Source organism: Tachyglossus aculeatus, chromosome 5 (genome assembly GCF_015852505.1).
Source record: "Tachyglossus aculeatus isolate mTacAcu1 chromosome 5, mTacAcu1.pri, whole genome shotgun sequence".
Classification (NCBI taxonomy): Eukaryota; Metazoa; Chordata; class Mammalia; order Monotremata; family Tachyglossidae; genus Tachyglossus; species Tachyglossus aculeatus.
In genome coordinates this window covers 34,975,282-35,000,848 of record NC_052070.1, presented here as the reverse complement: position 1 = coordinate 35,000,848, position 25,567 = coordinate 34,975,282, and the positions used below count along the sequence as shown (strand labels likewise).

At 44.7% G+C, this 25,567-nt stretch overlaps 1 protein-coding gene across 1 annotated transcript in view; it reads left to right on the top strand.

The window, feature by feature from the left end:
• Window positions 1–25,567, top strand: part of CCDC30 (coiled-coil domain containing 30) — a 145,734-nt gene that overhangs the window by 73,088 nt on the left and 47,079 nt on the right. The window contains exons 15-16 of the mRNA XM_038746187.1: window positions 8,879–9,042; window positions 17,657–17,894. Coding sequence (XP_038602115.1) covers window positions 8,879–9,042; window positions 17,657–17,894 — 402 coding nt within the window. The remainder of the gene's footprint in view (window positions 1–8,878; window positions 9,043–17,656; window positions 17,895–25,567) is intronic.

Genomic DNA, 25,567 nt, shown 5'->3' with positions numbered 1-25,567 from the left:
TCGGGCTGTTCTCAATCGATCGATGGTATTTATCGAGCGCTTACTATGTGCAGGGCCCTTGGGAGAGTCCGATACAATAATAATAATAGTAATAATGGCATTTATTAAGCGCTTACTATGTGCAAAGCACTGTTCTGAGCGCTGGGGAGGTTACAAGGTGATCAGGTTGTCCCACGGGGGGCTCACAGTCTTCATCCCCATTTGACAGATGAGGGAACTGAGGCCCAGAGAAGTGAAGTGAGTTGCCCAAAGTCACCCAGCTGACAATTGGTGGAGCGGGGATTCGAACCCATGACCTCTGACTCCAAAGCCCGGGCTCTTTCCACTGAGCCACGCTGCTACAACAGACTTAGCTGTCGAGTTCCCTGCCCGTAACGAGCTGACAGTCTAGAGAGAGACACAGATGTTAATATGAATAAATAGTACATAATATATAATTTGTAATTTGGAGAAGCAGCGGGGCTCAGTGGAAAGAGCGCGGGCTTTGGAGTCAGAGGTCATGGGTTCAAATCCCGGCTCCGCCAACTCTCAGCTGTGTGACTTTGGGCACATCACTTCACTTCTCTGCACCTCAGTGACCTCATCTGGAAAATGGGGATGAAGACTGTGAGCCCCCCCGTGGGACAACCTGATCACCTCGTAACCTCCCCAGCGCTTAGAACAGTGCTTTGCACATAGTAAGCGCTTAATAAATGCTATCATTATTATTATTATTAAGGATACGTGCATCAATCAATCAATCATATTTATTGAGCGCTTACTGTGTGCAGAACACTGTACTAAGCACTTGGGAAGTACAAGTTGGCAACATACAGAGACAGTCCCTACCCAACAGTGGGCTCACAGTCTAAAAGTACATAAGTGCTGTGGGGTCTTTAGAAACTTGAGGATGATTCATTCATTCATTCAGTCATATTTATTGAGCGCTTACTGTGTGCAGAGCACTGTACTAAGCGCTTGGGAAGTACATGATGGCATCTCTCATTGAGAGCCTTAGTCCCGAGGCTTCAAGGCTGAGAACCAGTGTAGGGAAATCGATTAGCCCACTATCGGGTAGGGACTGTCTCTATGTGATGCCAATTTGTACTTCCCAAGCGCTTAGTACAGTGCTCTGCACATAGTAAGCGCTCAATAAATATGATTGATTGATTGATTGATTGATTACATTTTTGTGTAGTATTATTTGCACACCCTAATGTGCTAGTCGGTTCTTCCTGAGGCCAGGGGTGCAACAACAGTAGCAACTGTGGTATTTTAAATCGCTTACTATATGCCTGGCACTGTACTAAGCGCTGGAGTAGAGACAGAGTAATCGGGTTGCACAGTCCCTGCCCCAAATAGGGCTCACGGTCTTAATCCCCATTTTGCGGATGAAGTCACTGAGGCCCGGAGAAGTGAAGTGACTTGCCCAAGGCCACACAGCAGACCAGTGGTGGAGCCGGGATTAGAACCCAGGTCCTTCTGCTCTGCAGTATTCCAGACCTCAGCGTCGTGGTGTTGGTGCACCCTTGGTAGACGTTGCAGACTATATTCCGCTTAGCCTGCCGTTTTTCAGGATTTCTGCTGGACCTCTCCACCTCGCAATAATGATAATAATTGTGGTTTATGTTAAGCGCTTTTTTATAGCATTTATTAAGCGCTTACTATGTGCAAAGCACTGTTCTAAATGCTGGGGAGGCTACAAGGTGATCAGGTTGTCCCACAGGGGGGCTCACAGCCTTCATCCCCATTTTCCAGATGAGGTCACTGAGGCGCAGAGAAGTGAAGTGACTTGCCCAAAGTCACACAGCTAAGTGGCAGAGCCGGGATTTGAACTCATGACCTCTGACTCCAAAGCCCGGGCTCTTTCCACTGAGCCACGCTGCTTCCCTAAGCACTGGGGAGGTTACAGGGTGATCAGGTTGTCCCATGGCGGGGCTTACAGCCTTCATCCCCATTTTCCAGATGAGGTCACTGAGGCGCAGAGAATCAATCAATCACTCAATCGTGTTTATTGAGCACTTACTGTGTGCAGAGCACTGTACTAAGCGCTTGGGAAGTACAAGTTGGCAACATATAGAGACAGTTCCTACCCAACAGTGGGCTCACAGTCAAAAAATTGTTAACTTTTTAAAAGTTAAGAGAAGTGAAGTGACTTGCCCAAAGTCACACAGCTGACAAGCGGCGGAGCCGGGATTTGAACCCATGACCTCCGGCTCCAAAGCCCGGGCTCTTTCCACTGAGCCACGCTGCTTCTCCATATAGTAAGCATATAGCGCTTACTATATGTCAGGCACTGTACTAAGCCCTGGGGTAGATAGTAATAATAGAAATGATAATTGTGGTATTTGTTAAACACTTACTATGTGCTAAGCACTGTTCTAAGCGCTGGGGAGGTTACAAGGTGATCAGGTTGTCCCACGGGGGGCTCACGGTCTTAATCTGATTGTAAGCTTGTGTGGGCAGGGAATATGCCTTCTAACTCTTCTGTCTGTTGGACTCTCCCAAGTGCTTAGTACAGTGCTCTGCAGAAAGTAAGCGCTCAATAAATACCATCAGTTGAATGAATGAATGATTGGTCAGCTCTCTGGAAGATACTTTGATAAGTATTATTCTATTTATTTATTTGTTTTACTTGTCCATATCTATTCTATTTATTTTATTTTGTTAGTATGTTTGGTTTTGTTCTGTGTCTCCCCCTTCTAGACTGTGAGCCCACTGTTGGGTAGGGACCGTCCCTATATGTTGCCAACTTGGACTTCCCAAGCGCTTAGTACAGCGCTCTGCACACAGTAAGCGCTCAATAAATGCGATTGATTGATGGGTTGATTAATCCTCATTTTACAGGTGAGGTAACTGAGGCACAGAGAAGTGACTTGCCCAAGGTCACCCAGCAGACAAGTGGCAGAAGCAGGATTAGAACCCACGCCCTCCCAAGCCCGTGCGCTTGCCACTAAGCCGCGCAGCTTCCCACAGCATGAAATCCAATGGAAGCCATAGGAGCGGGAGAGGATTATGTTGCCAACTTGGACTTCCCAAGCGCTTAGTACAGTGCTCTGCACACAGTAAGCGCTCAATAAATACGATTGATTGATTAATTGATTGATTGATTGAGAGGATGGCAGAGGCAGAGAGGGATTTAATTTTTCCTTAGCCTCGTGACCCAATCATCACGTTGGAGCTGGTTCTGCTTCGGGAATCTAACGGAAGCAGTATGGTCCGGAATCCCGGCTCCGCCGCTTAGCTGCGTGACCTTGGGCAAGTCACTTGAGCGCTTAGTACAGCGCTCTGCACACAGTAAGCGCTCAATAAATACGATTGATTGATTCACTTCTCTGTGCCTCAGTTCCCTCATCTGGAAAATGGGGATGGAGACTGTGAGCCCCCCATGGGGCAACTTGATCACCTTGTATCCCCCTCCAGCGCTTAGGAATTTTCGACTGTGAGCCCACTGTTGGGTAGGGACCGTCTCTATATGTTGCCAACTTGTACTTCCCAAGCGCTTAGTACAGTGCTCTGGACACAGTAAGCGCTCAATAAATACGATTGGTTGATTCACTTCTCTGTGCCTCAGTTCCCTCATCTGGAAAATGGGGATGGAGACTGTGAGCCCCACGTGGGACAACCTGATCACCTTGTATCCCCCTCCAGTGCTTAGGAATTTTAGACTGTGAGCCCATTTTTGGGTAGGGACTGTCTCTATATGTTGCCAATTTGTACTTCCCAAGCGCTTAGTACAGTGCTCTGCACACAGTAAGCGCTCAATAAATACGATTGATTGATTCACTTCTCTGTGCCTCAGTTCCCTCATCTGGAAAATGGGGATGGAGACTGTGAGCCCCCCATGGGGCAGCTTGATCACCTTGTATCCCCCTCCAGCGCTTAGGAATTTTCGACTGTGAGCCCACTGTTGGGTAGGGACCGTCTCTATATGTTGCCAACTTGTACTTCCCAAGCGCTTAGTACAGTGCTCTGGACACAGTAAGCGCTCAATAAATACGATTGGTTGATTCACTTCTCTGTGCCTCAGTTCCCTCATCTGGAAAATGGGGATGGAGACTGTGAGCCCCACGTGGGACAACCTGATCACCTTGTATCCCCCTCCAGCGCTTAGGAATTTTAGACTGTGAGCCCATTTTTGGGTAGGGACTGTCTCTATATGTTGCCAATTTGTACTTCCCAAGCGCTTAGTACAGTGCTCTGCACACAGTAAGCGCTCAATAAATACGATTGATTGATTCACTTCTCTGTGCCTCAGTTCCCTCATCTGGAAAATGGGGATGGAGACTGTGAGCCCCCCATGGGGCAGCTTGATCACCTTGTATCCCCCTCCAGCGCTTAGGAATTTTCGACTGTGAGCCCACTGTTGGGTAGGGACCGTCTCTATATGTTGCCAACTTGTACTTCCCAAGCGCTTAGTACAGCGCTCTGCACACAGTAAGTGCTCAATAAATACGATTGATTGATTCACTTCTCTGTGCCTCAGTTCCCTCATCTGGAAAATGGGGATGGAGACTGTGAGCCTCCCATGGGGCAACTTGATCACCTTGTATCCCCCTCCAGCGCTTAGGAATTTTAGACTGTGAGCCCATTGTTGGGTAGGGACTGTCTCTATATGTTGCACTTAGTACAGTGCTCTGCACACAGTAAGCACTCAATAAATATGATTGATTGATTGATTGGTTAGGACAGTGCTTCGCACATAGTAAGCGCTTAGCAAATACCATCGTTATTATAGAGTACAAGCCTACGAGTCTCAGGACCTGGATTCTAATCCCAGCCCCTCCACCTGTCTGCTCTGTGACCTTCGCTTCTCTGGGCCTCAGTTATCCCATCTGCAAAATATTGATTAAGGCTGTGAGTCCCATGGAGTACATAGACCTATTATTATTATTATTATTATTCTGTTCCTCAGTTACCTCATCTGTAAAATGGGGATTAAAACCGTGAGCCCCCCGTGGGACAATCTGATCACCTTGTAACCTCCCCAGCGCTTAGTACAGCGCTCTGCACACAGTAAGCGCTCAATAAATACGATTGATTGATTCACCTCTCTGTGCCTCAGTTCCCTCATCTGGAAAATGGGGGTGGAGACCGTGAGCCCCCCATGGGACAACCTGATCACCTTGTATCCCCCTCCAGCGCTTAGGGCAGTGCTTCGCACATAGTAAGCGCTTAACAAATACCATCGTTATTATTATTATAGAGAACGAGCCTACGAGTCTCAGGACCTGGATTCTAATCCCAACCTGTCTGATCTGTGACCTTCACTTCTCTGGGCCTCAGTTATCCCATCTGCAAAATATTGATTAATACTGTGAGTCCCATGGAGTACATAGACCTATTATTATTATTATTATTATTCTGTTCCTCAGTTACCTCATCTGTAAAATGGGGATTAAAACCGTGAGCCCCCCATGGGACAATCTGATCACCTTGTAACCTCCCCAGCGCTTAGAACAGTGCTTCGCACATAGTAAGCGCTTAATAAATGCTATTATTATTATCATTATTATTATTAACATTTCTGTGCCTCAGTTCCCTCATCTGTAAAATGGGGATTAAAACCGTGAGCCCCCCGTGGGGCAATCTGATCACCTTGTAACCTCCCCAGCGCTTAGAACAGTGCTTTGCACATAGTAAGCGCTTAGTAAATGCTATCTATTATTATTATCGTTATTATTATTAACTTTTCTGTGCCTCAGTTCCCTCATCTGTAAAATGGGGATTAAAACCGTGAGCCCCCCCGTGGGACAATCTGATCACCTTGTAACCTCCCCAGCGCTTAGAACAGTGCTTCGCACATAGTAAGCGCTTAATAAATGCTATCTATTATTATTATCATTATTATTATTAACTTTTCTGTGCCTCAGTTCCCTCATCTGTAAAATGGGGATTAAAACTGTGAGCCCCCCGTGGGACAATCTGATCACCTTGTAACCTCCCCAGCGCTTAGAACAGTGCTTTGCACATAGTAAGCACTTAATAAATGCTATCTATTATTATTATCATTATTATTATTAACTTTTCTGTGCCTCAGTTCCCTCATCTGTAAAATGGGGATTAAAACCGTGAGCCCCCCGTGGGGACAATCTGATCAGCTTGTAACCTCCCCAGCGCTTAGAACAGTACTTCGCACATAGTAAGCGCTTAATAAATGCTATCTATTATTATTATCATTATTATTATTAACTTTTCTGTGCCTCAGTTCCCTCATCTGTAAAATGGGGATTAAAACTGTGAGCCCCCCGTGGGACAATCTGATCACCTTGTAACCTCCCCAGCGCTTAGAACAGAGCTTTGCACATAGTAAGCACTTAATAAATGCTATCTATTATTATTATCATTATTATTATTAACTTTTCTGTGCCTCAGTTCCCTCATCTGTAAAATGGGGATTAAAACCGTGAGCCCCCCGTGGGGACAATCTGATCAGCTTGTAACCTCCCCAGCGCTTAGAACAGTGCTTCGCACATAGTAAGCGCTTAATAAATGCTATCTATTATTATTATCATTATTATTATTAACTTTTCTGTGCCTCAGTTCCCTCATCTGTAAAATGGGGATTAAAACCGCGAGCCCCCCGTGGGACAACCTGATCACCTTGTAACCTCCCCAGCGCTTAGAACAGTGCTTTGCACATAGTAAGCGCTTAATAAATGCTATCTATTATTATTATCGTTATTATTATTAACTTTTCTGTGCCTCAGTTCCCTCATCTGTAAAATGGGGATTAAAACCGTGAGCCCCCCGTGGGGCAATCTGATCACCTTGTAACCTCCCCAGCGCTTAGAACAGTGCTTCGCACATAGTAAGCGCTTAATAAATGCTATCTATTATTATTATCATTATTATTATTAACTTTTCTGTGCCTCAGTTACCTCATCTGTAAAATGGGGATTAAAACCATGAGCCCCCCGTGGGGACAGTCTGATCACCTTGTAACCTCCCCAGCGCTTAGAACAGTGCTTTGCACATAGTAAGCGCTTAATAAATGCTATCTATTATTATTATCGTTATTATTATTAACTTTTCTGTGCCTCAGTTCCCTCATCTGTAAAATGGGGATTAAAACCGTGAGCCCCCCGTGGGACAATCTGATCACCTTGTAACCTCCCCAGCGCTTAGAACAGTGCTTTGCACATAGTAAGCGCTTAGTAAATGCTATCTATTATTATTATTATTATAGACCATGTCCAGCCTCATTAGCTTGTATCTACCGCAGCGCCTAGTATGGCCTGGCATGTAATAAGCGCTCACCAAATACCGTAAAAAAAAAATAAAAGAAAAAAACCTGCTTGTTAGTCTTTGGAAAAACGTGCTCTACAGAGCAGCCAGCCTTTCATAAAATAGCCACACTTTCAAGAAACATCACCCGGCTATATGGACGGGCATATCCGTTGGATATGAGAAACAGCGTGGCTCAGTGGAAAGAGCCCGGGCTTTGGAGTCAGAGGTCCTGGGTTCGAATCCCGGCTCCGCCACATGTCTGCTGTGTGACCTTGGGCAAGTCACTTCACTCCTCGGAGCCTCAGCTCCCTCATCTGTAAAATGGGGATTAAGACTGTGAGCCCCACGTGGGACAACCTGATCACCTTGTATCCCTCCCCAGCGCTTAGAACAGTGCTTTGTGTATAGTAAGCGCTTAATAAATGCCATCATTATTATTATTATTATTATATGAGAAACAGCGTGGCTCAGTGGAAAGAGCCCGGGCTTTGGAGTCAGAGGTCCTGGGTTCGAATCCTGGCTCCGCCACATGTCTGCTGTGTGACCTTGGGCAAGACACTTCACTTCTCTGAGCCTCAGTTCCCTCATCTGTAAAACGGGGATTGAGAACTGTGAGCCCCCCGAGGGACAACCTGATCACCTTGTAAGCTCCCCAGCGCTTAGAACAGTGCTTTGCACATAGTAAGCGCTTAATAAATGCCATCATTATTAGTATTATTATATGAGAAACAGCGTGGCTCAGTGGAAAGAGCCTGGGCTTTGGAGTCAGAGGTCCTGGGTTCGAATCCCGGCTCCGCCACATGTCTGCTGTGTGACCTTGGGCAAGTCACTTCACTTCTCTGAGCCTCAGTTCCCTCATCTGTAAAACGGGGATGATGACTGTGAGCCCCACGTGGGACAACCTGATCACCTTGTATCCCCCCCCCCCCAGCGCGTAGAACAGTGCTTTGCACATAGTAAGCGCTTAACAAATGCCATTATTATTATTATTATTATATATTGTCAACATCAGGAGATGATGTTCTGTACTGAGAAGCAGCGTGACCTAGTAGAAAGAGCACGGACTCCCCCAGCTGCCTGCTGTGTGACCTTGGGCAACTCACTTAACGTCTCTGTCTCTCCATTACCTCATCTGTTAAATGGGGAGTAAGGCTGCAAGCCCCATGTGGGATAAGGACTGTGCCCAACCTGATTACATATTTTGTACGTATTTGTACATATTTGTTACTTTTGTACATATTTGTTACTCTATTTATTTTACTTGTACATATCTATTCTATTTATTTTATTTTGTTAGTATGTTTGGTTTTGTTCTCTGTCTCCCCTTTCTAGACTGTGAGCCCACTGTTGGGTAGGGACTGTCTCTGTATGTTCCCAAGCGCTTAGTACAGTGCTCTGCACACAGTAAGCGCTCAATAAATACGATTGATGATGATGATGATTATCTTGCCAGTGCTTAGTAGAGTGCCTGGCACATAGTAAGCACTTAACAAATACCAAATAAATCAACAAAAATGTAGGCTGGGGTGTCAGTCTCAATCAGAAGACACCGGAGTTTAAGAGAAGCGTTGTGTGGGACTGGAAAGACGTGCGAATTTTCTCTTTTCTGGGTTTATCGTATAACTTGGCGAAATAGAAACTTCTGACCTTTATACTTCTGACTTTCCAGGTGTCGGAGCTTTCTCGAGATTATGAACAGTTAAGTCCGTTAATTGTGGGGGGAAAAGCTGCAGATGTGTGTTTAATTTCCATCGAAAGCCCACTTAAAGAGCCTGTGACTAAAGCACAGATATTGGAAGAACAAAGCCCGGGCGCAGAGAGAAGGCAGTTCTGGTAAATTCAGTCAATCTCCCACCGTAGTTGATATTTTGTTCGTTGGAGTTTAACGATGGCTGTCTTTTTTAATAATAATAATAATGATGGTATTTGTTAAGTGCTTACTATGTGCAAAGCACTGTTCTAAGCGCTGGGGAAGATACAGGGTTATCAGGTTGTCCCACGGGGGGCTCACAGTTTTAGTCCCCATTTTACAGATGAGGAAACTGAGGCCCAGAGAAGTGAAGTGACTTGCCCAAAGTCACACGGCTGACGAGTGGCAGAGCTGGGATACGAACCCATGACCTCTGACTCCAAAGCCCATGATCTTTCCACTAAGCCACAGCTGCTTCTCTAAACTGTTGTGAATGGAGCGATGTGCGATGTGGAATGATAGAGAAGCAGCTTGGCCTTACTGTGCTAAGCATTTGGGAGAGTATAATATATATATTATAATATATAATATTATTATATATAATATATAATATAATATAATACAAATAATATATAATCATATAATTATAATATATATTATATATAATAATATTATTATATATTATATTATTATGATATATTATAATATTATATTATTGTATATAATAATATATAATATATTATATAATATATATTATATATAATTTAATAATATACCATATATAATAATATATTATATATATAGTACGTATTATATATACACACACATATATAATGTAGTATATATAGTATATATGTGTATATATAATATATATGTACATATAGTACATATATATATATCATATTTATCGTATTTACTAAGCGCTTGGGAAGTACAAATTGGCAACATATAGAGACGGTCCCTACCCAACATTGGGCTCACAGTCTAAAAATATATATATATATATATATATATATATATATATATATACACATATGTTGCCAACTTTTACTTCCCAAGTGCTTAGTACAGTGCTCTGCACACAGTAAGTGCTCAGTAAATACGATTGATTGATTGACTGGTATAATACAACAGTGTGTGAAGACTCAAGGGCCCGAAAGAGAGGCATGTTGAGAATAAAAACCAAATTTTGCTCTTTAAAAAGAAGCAAAAATCATGTTCATTGATATTGAACTTTCTTAGTCCAGTGCTCTGCACACAGTAAGTGCTCAATAAATACGATTGAACGGATGGAGAGAAGCAGCGTGGCTCAGTGGAAAGAGCCCGGGCTTGGGAGTCAGAGGTCGAGGGTTCCAATCCCGGCTCCGCCAATTGTCAGCTGTGTGACTTTGGGCAAATCGCTTAACTTCTCTGGGCCTCAGTGACCTCATCTGGAAAATAGGGATTAAGACTTTGAGTCCCACGTGGGCCAACCTGATCACCTTGTATCCTCCCCAGCGCTTAGAACAGTGCTTTGCACATAGTAAGCGCTTAACAAATGCCGTCATTATTATTATAGATCTCATAATAATTTATAATTGTGGTATTAAGCACTTTGCATGGTATTTGTTAAGCACTTACTATGTGTCAAACACCACCTGTGAGTCAGAGGAAGGTGGTTCTAACTCTGGCTGCGTCACGTCCGCCGGGTGACTTCGGGCAAGTTGCTTACTTCTCATCATCATCATCAATTGTATTTATTGAGCGCTTACTATGTGCAGAGCACTGTACTAAGCGCTTGGGAAGTACAAATTGGCAACATATAGAGACAGTCCCTATCCAACAGTGGGCTCACAGTCTAAAAGGGGGAGAAAGAGAACAAAACCAAACATACTAACAAAATAAAATAAATACTTCTCTGGGCTTCAGTTCCCTTATCTGCGAAATCAGTCATTCAATCGTCTTTATTGAGCGCTTACTGTGTGCAGAGCACTGTACTAAGCGCTTGGGGAGTACAAGTTGGCAACGTATAGAGACGGTCCCTACCCAACAGCGGGCTCACAGTCTAGAAGGGGGAGACGGACAAGACAAAACCTGTGGATGGGTGTCAAGTCGTCAGAACAAAGAAAAATCAGAAAAATCATGATTCATTACCTGTTGTCCCACCTACTTAGACCGTGCCCTTCATGTGGGACCTGATTATCCATCTCCCCCAGTGCTTAGTACAGTGCTTGGCACAAAGTAAGTGGTAAGAGAGAAGCAGCATGGCTCAATCAATCAATCAATCAATCGTATTTATTGAGCGCTTACTGTGTGTAAAGCACTGTACTAAGCGCTTGGGAGCTACAAGTTGGCAACATATAGAGACGGTCCCTACCCAACAGCGGGCTCACAGTCTAGAAGGGGGAGACAGAGAACAAAACCAAACATACTAACAAAATAAAATAAATAGAATAGATATGGACAAGTAAAATAAATAAATAAATAGAGTAATAGTTGAAAAAGCCCGGGCTTTGGAGTCGGTGGTAATGGGTTCGAATCCCAGCTCCGCCACTTGTCAGCTGTGTGACTTTGGGCAAGTCACTTCTCTGGGCCTCAGTTACCTCATCTGTAAAATGGGGATGAAGACTGTGAGCCCCACGTGGGACAACCTGGTCACCTTGTAACCTCCCCAGCGCTTGGAGCAGTGCTTTGCTCATAGTAAGCGCTTAATAAATGCCATTATTATTATTATTATGGGGTAATAGAGGAGCTGGGTGGCCTAGAGAGAGAGAGAGCACGGGCCTGGGTGTCAAAAGAACATTTCCAAGTGCTTAGTACAATGCTCTGCACACAGTTAGCACGCAATAAATATGACTGCTAAACCCAGCTCTGCCAGTTGGTTGCTGTATGACCTTGGGCAAGTCACTTCACTTCTCTGTGCCTCAGTTTCCTCCCTCCTACTTAGACTGTGATCCCCACGCAGGTCAGGGACATCACCCAACCTAATTAACCTGAGCTAAAAGTGGTGTTTGACACATAGTAAGTGCTTAACTACTACCATAAAAAAGTGCTTAATACTGCAATTACATGGCTCAGTGGAAAGAGCCCGAGCTTGGGAGTCAGAGGTCATGGGTTCTAATCCCGGCTCCGCCACATGTGTGCTGTGTGACCTTGGGCAAGTCACTTAACTTCTCTGAACCTCAGTTACCTCATCCTTAAAATGGGGATTAAGACTGTGAGCCCCACGTGGGGTGACCTTCCCAAGCGCTTAGTACAGTGCTCTGCACACACTAAACACTCAGTAAATACGATTGAATGAATGAATGACCTGATCACCTTGTATTCCCCCCAGCGCTTAGAACAGTGCTTTGCACATAGCCCATTTTATAGATGAGGTAACTGAGGCCCGGAGAAGTGAAGTGACTTGTCCAAGGCCACCTGGCAGACAAGTGGCAGCGTGGCTCAGTGGAATTATGTTACTATATTCTAGACTGTAAGCCCGCTGTTGGGTAGGGACCGTCTCTATATGTTGCCAATTTGTACTTCCCAAGCGCTTAGTACAGTGCTCTGCACACAGTAAGCGCTCAATAAATACAATTGAATGAATGAATGAATGAAAGAGCCTTAACAAATACCAAGGTTATTATGATGATTATTCCCTGCCTAAAGAAATATCCAAAAGAAATGAAACAGATGAACAGTCGGATGGGGGGTTTTTATGTATTCTGTGGTTGGAAGAAATGGATCATCATCATCATCAATCGTATTTATTGAGCGCTTACTGTGTGCAGAGCACTGTACTAAGCGCTTGGGAAGTACAAATTGGCAACATATAGAGACAGTCCCTACCCAACAGTGGGCTCACAGTCTAAAAGGGGGAGACAGAGAACAAAACCAAACATACTAATAAAATAAAATAAATAGATTAGATATGTACAAATAAAATAAATAAATAAATAAATAGAGTAATAAATATGTACAAACATATATACATATATACAGATATATGTACAGATATGTACAGGTATGATATATGTATACAGATATACATATATACAAATGGATCTCAGGCTTTGCCAGGAACAGTTTGGACTCCCTCCCCAATTCCCTGCTGTCATGAAATAGCCGAAGCCTCTCCGAATAGCAGCATCTCCATCTCTAAAGTATGATTTAATTGTTACCTAAGAGGAGTGTGAGTGTTGGTTTTGTGGGATACGTCCGAATGGTGGACAAGTGTTCAGCTAACATTTTTTTATGGTGTTTGGTAAGCGCTTTCTATGTGCTAGACACTGTACTGAGCGCTGGGGTAGATCCAGGCTAATAGATTGGACACAGTCCTTGTCCCACGTGGGGCTCATAGCCATAATCCCCATTTTCTGGTGAGGTAATAATATTCCCCCTTCTAGACTGTGAGCCCATTACCTTTTCATTTCGGTTCCTGTTGTGGTCCTCAGGTTTCGAAGGCATGTTTTAAACCCCTCTATTCTTTTGGGGGCCATCGTGATTTTTTTTTCAATTTTATTTCCCCGTGGGATTTAGGGCACACTTCCCGGGGGTGGACAGTTTACATTCGGCAGGGTCCCAGTTCCAGTCCCATTGGGTCCTCACTGTCCAAATCGAAAGAAATTTGATTTAATTCCCGCCTCTTGGGGACAGAATGTTGGATCGGGAATGTTGGGTAGGGACCGTCTCTATATGTTGCCAACTTGGACTTCCCAAGCACTTAGTACAGTGCTCTGCACACAGTAAGCGCTCAATAAATACGATTGATTCATTCATTCATCAATCGTATTTATTGAACGCTTACTATACGGAGCGCTTGGAAAGTGCAATTCGGCAACAGGTAGACACGACCCCTACCCAACAACAGCCTCACAGTCTAGAACGGGGGGAGACAGACACCAAAACAAAACAAGTAGACAGGCATCAATAGCATCTGAATAAATAAATAGAATTATCTAAACATAATAATAGTATTTGTTCAATCAATCAATCAATCGTATTTATTGAGCACTTACTGTGTGCAGAGCACTGTACTAAGCGCTTGGGAAGTACAAGTTGGCAACATAAAGACAGTCCCTACCCAACAGTGGGCTCAAATGCTTACTACACATCAAGCACTGGACTAGCTACAAGGTTGAACACAGTCCCAGGGCTCACAGTCAATCAATCAATCAATCGTATTTATTGAGCGCTTACTGTGTGCAGAGCACTGTACTAAGCGCTTGGGAAGTCCAAGTTGGCAACATATCAAGACGGTCCCTACCCAACGGTGGGCTCACAGTCTAGAAGGGGGAGACAGACAACAAAACAAAACATATTAACAAAATAAAATAAATAGATATGTACAGCAGGAGGGAGAAGAGGTACTTAATCCCCATTTTACTGATGAGGAAACTGAGTCAACGGGCAATTAGGCCCTTTGGGCAATCTCTAGACTTGTCAAAGGGCAGATCTCTAGCCTGTGAGCCCGTTGTTGGATAGGGACTGTCTCTATATGTTGCCGACTTGTACTTCCCAAGCGCTCAGTACAGTGCTCTGCACACAGTAAGCGCTCAATAAGATTGAATTAAGTAAATTGCCTAGAGTCACACAGCAGGCAAGTGGCAGATCCGGGATTAGAACCCAGGTCCTCTGACTCTCAGACCTGTGGTCTTTCCAGTAGGCCCCGTAACTCTCAGTAATAATAATAATAATAATAATAATGGCATTTGTTAAGCGCTTACTATGTGCACAGCACCTGTATATATGTATATATGTTTGTACATATTTATTACTCTGTTTATTTATTTTACTTGTACATATCTATTCTATTTATTTTATTTTGTTAATATGTTTGGTTTCGTTCCCTGTCTCCCCCTTCTAGACAGTGAGCCCACTGTTGGGTAGGGACTGTCTCTGTATGTTGCCAACTTGGACTTCCCAAGCGCTTATTACAGTGCTCTGCACACAGTAAGCGCTCAATAAATACAATTGATTGATTGATTGATTCTAAGCGCTGCGAAAACAGAGCGGTGATGGCTACGGCAGTGGATTTGGTGCCGCACAAAGCCTCTCGAACTACTAGACTCCACTCGGGAGCAGGTTGTTCTGTATCCTTGGGGATTACACATGTGTATACACGTGTGTAGAGAAGCAGCGTGGTTCAGTGGAAAGAGCCCGGGCTTTGGAGTCAGAGGTCATGGGTTCGAGTTCCGACTCCGCCTTGGGCGAGTCACTTAACTTCTCTGTGCCTCTGTTACCTCATCTGTAAAATGGGGATTAAGACTGTGAGCCCCACGTGGGACAACCTGATCACCCTGTATCCTCCCCAGCGCTTAGAACAGGGCTTTGCACATAGTAAGCGCTTAACAAATACCAATTATTATTATTATTATTATTAACTAGACAGGCAACAACAACAGTTCAAATTCAGTCGCCCAAGAAGCTCCCAAATGACTCCGTGACTACATTCGATCGTATTTATTGAGGGCTTCCTGTGTGCAGAGCACTGGACTGAGCATTTGGGAGAGTACGATACAACAATAAACGGATACATTCCCTGCTCAAAACGAGCTTCTAGTCTAGAGGACTATTTAGGTAAGATTAAAAACTAAAAATTAAATCTCCTTCTTGTCCAGATTCCAAAACTTTCCACCTTTTTTTCCCCCCGAACATCCTTCTTACCTCCTTCCCTTCCCCACAGCACCTGTATATATGTATATATATTTGTACATATTTATTACTCTATTGATTTATTTTACTAGTACATATCTATTCTATTTTATTTTGTTAGTATGTTTGGTTTTGTTCTCTGTCTTCCCCTTTTAGACTGTGAGCCCACTTTTGGGTAGGGACTGTCTCTATATGTTGCCAATTTGTACTTCCCAAGTGCTTAGTACAGTGCTCTGCACATAGTAAGCGCTCAATAAATACGATTGATGATGATGATGATCCTAAGCACATAAAGGCAGACAGGGGAATGTAACGCAGGAATAACTAATGCTCGTTGAAATATTTGAAAAGGGCTATGAGCGTAAGACCAATTATTAACGAAATTAACTTGCGGTAGCACAGCCCCTCCCGCCCTCTCCATTCCCAGATTCTTTGCTTCGATTCCAGAAAAAAATTCAGAAATATCCAACCATTTTGCCGCCCTCCATCCCATCTTCCAAATGGCATGAAGTGGAGGGCTTTGTGTCACTCTGGGACTGTTGGAAGAGTGTAGTAATCTCCCTCCAAGTGCAGATGTATGACAAATTCTTTTCCACAGTCATAGTGGAAAAGACGGGTGCGATTTCGTCGAAATTCATTGTAGGAGGGGCGACTGAATTTCAACTGTTGTCGTTGCCTGTCTACTCGTTTTGTTTTGTTGTCTGTCTCCCCCTTCCAGACTGTGAGCCCGTTGTTGGGTAGGGATTGCCGATTTGTACTTTCCAAGCGCTTAGCACAGTGCTCAGTGCTCCATAAATCTGATTTGTTTTCTTATTGAAGCTAAACATCATAATAATAATTTTAAAAAGTGTGGCATTCGTTACGCACTTACTGCGTGCCAAGCACTGGGGCAGATTCATTCAGTCGTGTTTATTGAGCGCTTACTGTGTGCAGAGCACTGTACTAAGCGCTTGGGAAGTACAAGCTCAATCAGCTCATTTGCAGTTCCTGTCCCATTTGGATCTCACAGTCTGCGAGAGGGAGAACAATTAATCAATCAATCAATCGTATTTATTGAGCGCTTACTGTGTGCAGAGCACTGGACTAAGCCCTTGGGAAGTCCAAGTTGGCAACATATAGAGACGGTCCCTACCCAATAGTGGGCTCACAGTCTAGATGGGGAAACTGAGGCCAGTGCAGTTAAGCAACACACAGTCCAGTGGATGGAGCACGGCCTGGGAGTCATTCATTCATTCAATCATATTTTTCGAGCGCTTACCCTGTGCAGAGCACTGTACTAAACGCTTTGAAAGTCCAAGTCGGCAACATATAGAGACGGTCCCTACCCCACAACGGGCTCACAGTCTAGAAGGGGGATACCGACAACAAAACAGAAGGACTTGTCCGCTGTGTGACCTTGGGTGAGTCAGTTGGCTTCTCAGTGCTCCAGTTTCCTCATCTGCGAAATGGGGATTAAGACTGTGAGTCCCACGTGGGACAGGGACCGTGTCCAAACTGATTACTTTCTATCTCCCCCAGTGCTTAGTACAGCACCCGGAACATAGTAAGGGCTTAACAAATACCATGAAAAAGAGAAATCAGTAGTCAGCAGAGCGACAGAACTGGATTTAAAACCAAAGTCTCCCAATTTCCAGGTCTGGTACTCTGAGCCCCCTCCGTCTTACCTCCTTCCCTTCCCCACAGCATCTATATAGATGTATCTATGTTTGTTTGTATTTATCACTCTATTTATTTATTCTACTTGTACACATCTAGTCTATTTATTCTATTTTGTTAATATGTTCTGTTTGGTTCTCCGTCTCCCCCTTCCAGACTGTGAGCCCACCGTTGGGTCGGGACCGTCTCTATATGCTGCCAACTCGGACTTCCCAAGCGCTTAGTACAGTGCTGTGCCCACAGTAAGCGCTCCATAAATCCGATTGATTGATTGATTGATTGATTGATTGATTTCCACTAGGCCAAGTTGCTTGCTGGTGTATCCTGTTGGCAGCCTCTTATTGATTTGCACGTTCTTTTCCTCTCAGCCTCTGACAACCTGTACTTCCCAAGCGCTCTGCACACAGTAAGCGCTCAATAAATACGATTGATGATGATGATGACGAATAGTCTGACTCTGATGGCTTGTGCTTCCTCCGCATTCAGTTCTGAAGTAGCAGGGAGTCCCGAGCGTGTGGCGGCGATGGAAGACCATCGTCGTAGCCAGAAAGAGAGGCAGAGGGAAGAACGTCTCCGAGTGAGCCGGGACGTGCGCATCGAAGGACCGCCGGGGTGTAGCAAATCTGAGGAAGTAGTAAGTCTTAGCGAAGAGAAGAGCCATTTGATTAACACGTTCCTCCGATTCCGCAGCTCTGGCGATAGTACAGATGACAGTAGCAAGCAGGTAGGTCGCACGAGCAGAAAAATGTAACTTTCCCAGCCCCGAGTCCTGTAACAAACCAAGCCAATCAATCAATCAATCAATCAATCGTATTTATTGAGCGCTTACTATGTGCAGAGCACTGGACTAAGCGCTTGGGAAGTACAAATTGGCATCACATAGAGACAGTCCCTACCCAACAGTGGGCTCACAGTCTAAAAGGGGGAGACAGAGAACAGAACCAAACATACCAGCAAAATAAAATAAGTAGGATAGAAATGTACAGGTAAAATAAATAAATAAATAGAGTAATAAATATGTACAACCATATATACATATATACAGGTGCTGTGGGGAAGGGAAGGAGGTAAGACGGGGGGATGGAGAGGGGGACGAGGGGGAGAGGAAAGAAGGGGCTCAGTCATTATCACGGTGGAATGATAGAATAATACTAATAATAATGGCATTTAGTAAGCGCTTACTATGGGCAAAGCCCTGTTCTAAGCGCTGGGGAGGTTACAAGGTGATCAGGTTGCCCCACAGGGGGCTCACGTCATCAATCATCAATCGTATTTATTGAGCACTTACTATGTGCAGAGCACTGCACTAAGCGCTTGGGAAGTACAAATTGGCAACGTACAGAGACAGTCCCTACCCAACAGTGGGCTCGCGGTCTAAAAGGGGGAGACAGAGAACAAAACCAAACGTACTAACAAAATAAAAGAAAATAAAAATATATGCATATATCTTATCCCCATTGGACAGATGAGGAAACTGAGGCCCGGAGACGTTCAGCGCCTTGCCCTGGGTTACAAAGGCAGGCCGACAACACCTCCCATCCTCCCTTTCCCCCCGCCGCCCCAGTGCGCTAGGCCGCACCGTCTCCCTGTTATTGGAACCGAGGCCGGGAGCGGAGGCGTCAGGGCATCTTCTTCCTCGAACTGAAGACGGGAGGGGGCGGCCATACAGTACTCACAGTCTTTTTAGACTGTGAGCCCACTGTTGGGTAGGGACCGCCTCTATATGTTGCCAACTTGGACTTCCCAAGCGCTTAGTACAGTGCTCTGCACACCGTAAGCGCTCAGTAAATACGATTGATGATGATTAATCCCCATTTTACGGTTGAGGGAACTGAGGCCCAGAGAAGTGAAGTGACTGGCCCAAAGTCACACAGCTGACAATTGGCGGAGCCGGGATTTGAACCCGTGAACTCTGACTCCAAAGCCTGGGCTCTTTCCACTGAGACAGAACCTAGGGAGATTTATAATAATAATAATAATAATAATAATAATAATAATAATAACGACAGTGGTATTTAAGCGCTTACTGTATGTCAAGCGCTGTTCTAAATAATCTGGGGGTAAATAAGTAAAGTATAAGGATTGTGCATAAATCCTCACTGTGTGCAGGGTATGTGTCTGCCGACTCTTTTTTATTGTACACTCCCAAGCGCTTAGTAACGTGCTCTGCAAATGCTGCTTCCCTGTTGTATTATACTCTTCCAAGCGCTTAGTACAGTGCTCCAGATTGTGCTCTTGTTGGGTGGGGACCGTCTCTATATGGTGCCAACTTGGACTTCCCAAGCGCTTAGTACAGTGCTCTGCACACAGTAAGCGCTCAATAAATACGATTGATTGATGGATTAGTACAGTGCTGTGCACACAGTAAGCGCTCAATAAATACGATTGAATGAATGAATGAATGAATGAATCCGGGAATGTGTCCGGTGATTGTTGTATTGTACTTTCCCAAGCACTTAGGACAGCCTTCGCACACAGTAAATGCTCGATAAATGTGATTGAATGAAGATTAAGCGCTTGATACAAATTAGTAATAATAATAATAATAGCATTTATTAAGCGCTTACTATGTGCAAAGCACTGTTCTAAGCGCTGGGGAGGTCACAAGGTGATCAGGTTGTCCCACGGGGGGCTCACAGTCTTAATCCCCATTTTACAGTTGAGGGAACTGAGGCCCAGAGAAGTGAGGTGACTGGCCCAAAGTCACACAGCTGACAACTGGCGGAGCTGGGATTTGAACCCATGAACTCTGACTCCAAAGCCCGGGCTCTTTCCACTGAGACAGAACCTAGGGAGATTTATAATAATAATAATAATAATAATAATAATAATAATGATAATAATAATAATGGCGATGGTATTTAAGTGCTTACTTTATGTCAAGCGCTGTTCTAAGTGCTGGGGGTAAATAAGTAAAGTATAAGGATTGGGCATAAATCCTCACTGTGGGCAGGGTATGTGTCTGCCGACGCTTTTGTATTGTACGCTCCCAAGCGCTTAGTAACGTGCTCTGCAAATGCTGCTTCCCTGTTGTATTATACTCTTCCAAGCGCTTAGTACAGTGCTCCAGATTGTGCTCTTGTTGGGTGGGGACCGTCTCTATATGGTGCCAACTTGGACTTCCCAAGCGCTTAGTACAGTGCTCTGCACACAGTAAGTGCTCAATAAATACGATTGATTGATGGATTAGTACAGTGCTGTGCACACAGTAAGCGCTCAATAAATACGATTGAATGAATGAATGAATCCGGGAATGTGTCCGTTGATTGTTGTATTGTACTTTCCCAAGCACTTAGGACAGCCTTCGCACACAGTAAATGCTCGATAAATGCGATTGAATGAAGATTAAGCGCTTGATACAAATTAGTAATAATAATAATAATAGCAACAAATAAAAACAAATAGCAACAAATAACAATTTGTTGCCAATTTGTACTTCCCAAGCGCTTAGTACAGTGCTCTGCACATACTAAGCGCTCAATAAATATGATTGATGATGATAATAGCATTTATTAAGCGCTTACTATGTGCAAAGCACTGTTCTAAGCGCTGGGGAGGTTACAAGGTGATGAGGTTGTCCCACGGGGGGCTCACAGTCTTCATCCCCATTTGACAGATGAGGGAACTGAGGCACAGAGAAGTGAAGTGACTTGCCCAAAGTCACCCAGCTGACAATTGGCGGAGCCGGGATTTGAACCCATGCCCTCTGACTCCAAAGCCCGGGCTCTTTCCAGTGAGCCACGCTGCTTCTCATCTAATCAGGTTGGACACAGTCCCTGTCCCACGTGGGGCTCACAGTCTTAATCCCCATTTTACAGATGAGGAAACTGAAGCACAGAGAAGTAAGGTGACTTACCCAAGGTCACCCAGCAGACAAATGGTGGAGCAGGATTAGAACCCAGGTCCTTCTGACTCCCAGCCCCGCGCGCTCTAGCCACGGGGCCACACTGCTTCCCCCGTCCTGCAGTCGACTCTGAGGCAGGTGAGGGACACGCGGCTGGGACAGATGGTTTTCCCATCTGCGCGCGGGGCTGGGAGAGGTTATGGGTTCAAATCCCACCTAATCCTTCCCCGAAGATCTCCAAGGTTGGAGATTCCACAGTCTCCCTGTTGGAATTCCTTGCCATAATAGTCAAGAAATTTGCTGAATATAAGCACCGTCAACAAATGTTTCTGAGGGTCCCCATTGTGGGACTAAAGATGCTAAGAATTAATCATGACAGAAACTGCAGGGAATAAGAAAGGAAGATAATTAGTAGAGATTAAAAGACCCCAGGGAGGGTTGATTCGGAAAGCGGGATGTAAAAAAAAAAAAAGACTTAGGAGTACCTGTGCTGGAATTAATACCATCAATTGCTCTGGGGAGACCTGAAGTATTCATTCATTCAATCGTATTTATTGAGCGCTTCCGGTACATAAAGCACAGTACTGAGCGCTTCGGAGAATACAATACAGCACCAAACAGACACATTCCCTGTCCTCAACGAGTTCGCTGTCTAGAAGGGGAAACAGGTGTTAATGTACGTAAATAAATAAATAGATCGTGGCTCCGTGGAAAGAGCCCGGGCTTTGGAGTCAGAGGCCATGGGTTCAAATCCCGGCTCCGCCACTTGTCAGCTGGGTGACTTTGGGCAAGTCACTTCACTTCTCTGGGCCTCAGTTGCCTCATCTGTAAAATGGGGATGAAGACTGTGAGCCCCATGTGGGACAACCTGATCACCTGGTAACCTCCCCAGTGCTTAGCATATAGTAAGCACTTAATAAATGTCATTATTATGATTATTATTATTATTACATAAGTGCCGTGGGGCTGGGAGGGAGATGAATAAAGAGAGCAAGTCAGGGTGACGCAGAAGGGAGTGGGAGAAGAGGAGGGGAGGGTTTAGTCAGGGAAGGCCTCTTGGAGGAGATGTGCTTTCAGTAAGGGTTTGAAGGCAGGGAGAGCAGTTATCTGTCTGATGGGAGGAGGGAAGGCATTCCAGGCCAGAGGCGGGATGTGGGCGACAGATCCGCGGCGAGATAGCCGAGATCAAATGGAGACTCATTACATATCATCATCATCATCAATCGTATTTACTGAGCGCTTACTATGTGCAGAGCACCGTACTAAGCGCTTGGGAAGTACAAATTGGCAACATATCTTTCTTTTCTCGGTCGGACACTTGGTCCTTCGCTTAGCATCCCCCTAGCTCTGTTTTCATCGTGACTCTCCGGGAGAGGCACATTAGAGTTCCTCGTTCTCCTCACCGTACCTCGTTCTCGCCCGTCCCGCCATCGACCCCCGGCCCACGTCCTCCCCCGGGCCCGGAATGCCCTCCCTCTGCCCATCCGCCAAGCTCGCTCTCTTCCTCCCTTCAAGGCCCTACTGAGAGCTCACCTCCTCCAGGAGGCCTTCCCACACTGAGCCCCTTCCTTCCTCTCCCCCTCGTCCCCCTCTCCATCCCCCCATCTTACCTCCTTCCCTTCCCCACAGCACCTGTATATGTTTGTACATATTTATTACTCTATTATTTTACTTGTACATATCCATTCTATTTATTTTATTTTGTTAGTATGTTTGGTTTTGTTCTCTGTCTCCCCGTTTTAGACTGTGAGCCCACTGTTGGGTAGGGACTGTCTCTATATGTTGCCAACTTGGACTTCCCAAGTGCTTAGTACAGTACATATCTATTCTATTTATTTTATTTTGTTAGTATGTTTGGTTTTGTTCTCTGTCTCCCCCTTCTAGACTGTGATCCCACTGTTGGGTAGGGACTGTCTCTATATGTTGCCAACTTGGACTTCCCAAGCGCTTAGTACAGTGCTCTGCACACAGTAAGCGCTCAATAAAGACGATTGATGATGATGATGATTAGAGTTCCCTGCAAAGTTGCAAAGCAGCCAGGCAGGATACCTCAGACCAAGCTGCTCTCAAAGGATCATTGTGGCCCACATCAATGCATTCATTCATTCAATGGTATTTATTGAACGCTTACTGTGTGCAGAGCACTGTACTAAGCGCTTGGGAAGTACAAGTTGGCAAAATATAGAGACAGGCGGTCCCTACTCAACAATGGGCTCACAGTCTGGAAGGTAATAATAACTGGGGTATTTGCTGAGCACTCAGCGTGGCTCAGTGGAAAGAGCAGGGGCTTTGGAGTCAGAGGTCATGGGTTCAAACCCTGGCTCTGCCAATTGTCAGCTGTGTGACTTTGGGCAAGTCACGTAACTTCTCTGGGCCTCAGTTGCCTCATCTGTAAAATGGGGATTGAGTGTGAGCCCCCCGTGGAGCAACCTGATCAACTTGTAACCTCCCCAGTGCTTAAAACAGTGCTTTGCACATAGTAAGCGCTTAATAAATTCCATTATTATTATTATTATTATTATTAAATGCCAGGCCCTGTACAAAGTTGCTGGGATGGATACAAGCAAATCAGGTTGGACACAGTTCCTGACCCACATCGGGCTCGCAGTCTTAGTCCCCATTTTATAGATGAGGGAACTGAGGCCCAGAGAATTCAAGCAACTTGCCCTAGGTCGCACAGCAGCAGACAAGTGGCAGAGCCGGGATTAGAACCCAGGTCCTCCTTACTCCCAGGTCTGTGTTCTAGCCATTAAGCCACACAGCTCCTCAAGGTCCCATTTTTTTTTTTTCTGAATGGGGCTGTGGACTTAAAGAAAATTAAGCCTATTTAAAGAAATGATAGGGCCCAATCCCAAACTTTAAGTAATCCTTGACATGCTTACCATTCAGTTAGTCAAGGGAATTCTTATCGTAGCTGGTTTAGGGAATTAATGGAAAAACAGATCTCACCTTTCATATTTATGGGTAGCACCTTTTTCTAAAGCGTTTGAAAACATTTCAGTAATCAAGTCCTTCGGGGAGAGGAGCAGCCAGAGTAAATTTCATTGCTATTTTTCAGTTGGAGCAATTGGAAGTGGTTGATTGTGATCATCATCATCAATCATATTTATTGAGCGCTTACTATGTGCAGAGCACTGTACTAAGCGCTTGGGAAGTACAAATTGGCAACATATAGAGACAGTCGCTACCCAACAGTGGGCTCACAGCCTAAAAGGGGGAGACAGAGAACAAAACCAAACATACTAACAAAATAAAATAAATAGAATAGATATGTACAAGTAAAATAAATAAGTAAATAGAGTAATAAATATGTACAAACATATATACATATATACAGGTGCTGTGGGGAAGGGAAGGAGGTAAGATGGGGGGGATGGAGAGGGGGACGAGGGACTTAAGGTCATAAACCAACAGCATACCATGGTCATTAGACATAATGAGAAAAAGGGAAGTGAGAAGAGCCACTTTAATGAGAACATTTAATGGGAAACTTGATAAACTCCTAGAGAGTAGGTTATAAGCAGGGAATATTTGTGCACTGCGTTAAACGTTCCCATTCCCGCAGTTCAGAGTTTTGCGGCATGCAAAATATTGCTGTCTTAGCGATAGGAAGTTTCATTTGATCACAGCAAGGGAAATTCTTTTACCCTGCCAAAGAAATTCCCGTTTCTGCGGTTGCTGTTTTTTTAATGATATTTGTTAAGAGCTGACACTGTTATGTGCCAGACGCTGTACTAAGTTATGGGGTAGATAGTCCATCTATCAATCAATCGTATTTATTGAGCACTTACTGTGTGCAGAGCACTGTACTAAGTGCTTGGGAAGTATAAGTTGGCAACATATAGAGACGGTCCCTACCCAACAGTGGGCTCACAGTCTAAAAGGGGAGTAATGATGGCATTTGTTAAGCACTTACTATGTGCAAAGCACTGTTCTAAGCGCTGGGGGGATGCAAGGTAATCAGGTTGTCCCACGTGGGGCTCACAGTCTTAATCCCCATTTTACAGGTGAGGTAACTGAGGCCCAGAGAAGTGAAGTGACTTGCCCAAAGTCACCCACCTGACAATTGGCGGAGCCGGGATTTGAACCCATGACCTCTGACTCCAAAGCCCGAGCTCTTTCCACTGAGCCACGCAATCAGTCAATCAATCATATTTATTGAGCGCTTACTGTGTGCAGAGCACTGTACTAAGCGCTTGGGAAGTACAAGTTGGCAACATATAGAGACAGTCCCTACCCAACAGTGGGCTCACAGTCTAAAAGAACCTCACTTTTCTGGGCCTCAGTTCCCTCATCTGTCAAATGGGGATGAAGACCGTGAGCCCCCCGTGGGACAACCTGATCACCTTGTATCCTCCCCGGCGCTTAGAATAGTGCTTGGCACATAGTAAGTGCTTAACAAATGCCATCATTATTACGCAGTGGCAGCATGGTTAGGTGGGTGAGTAATAATAATAATTATGGTACTTAAGTGCTTCCTACATGCCTCACACTGTTCTAAGGGCAGGGATGGGTACAAGTTAAGTTGGACACAGTCACTGTCTCACGTGGGG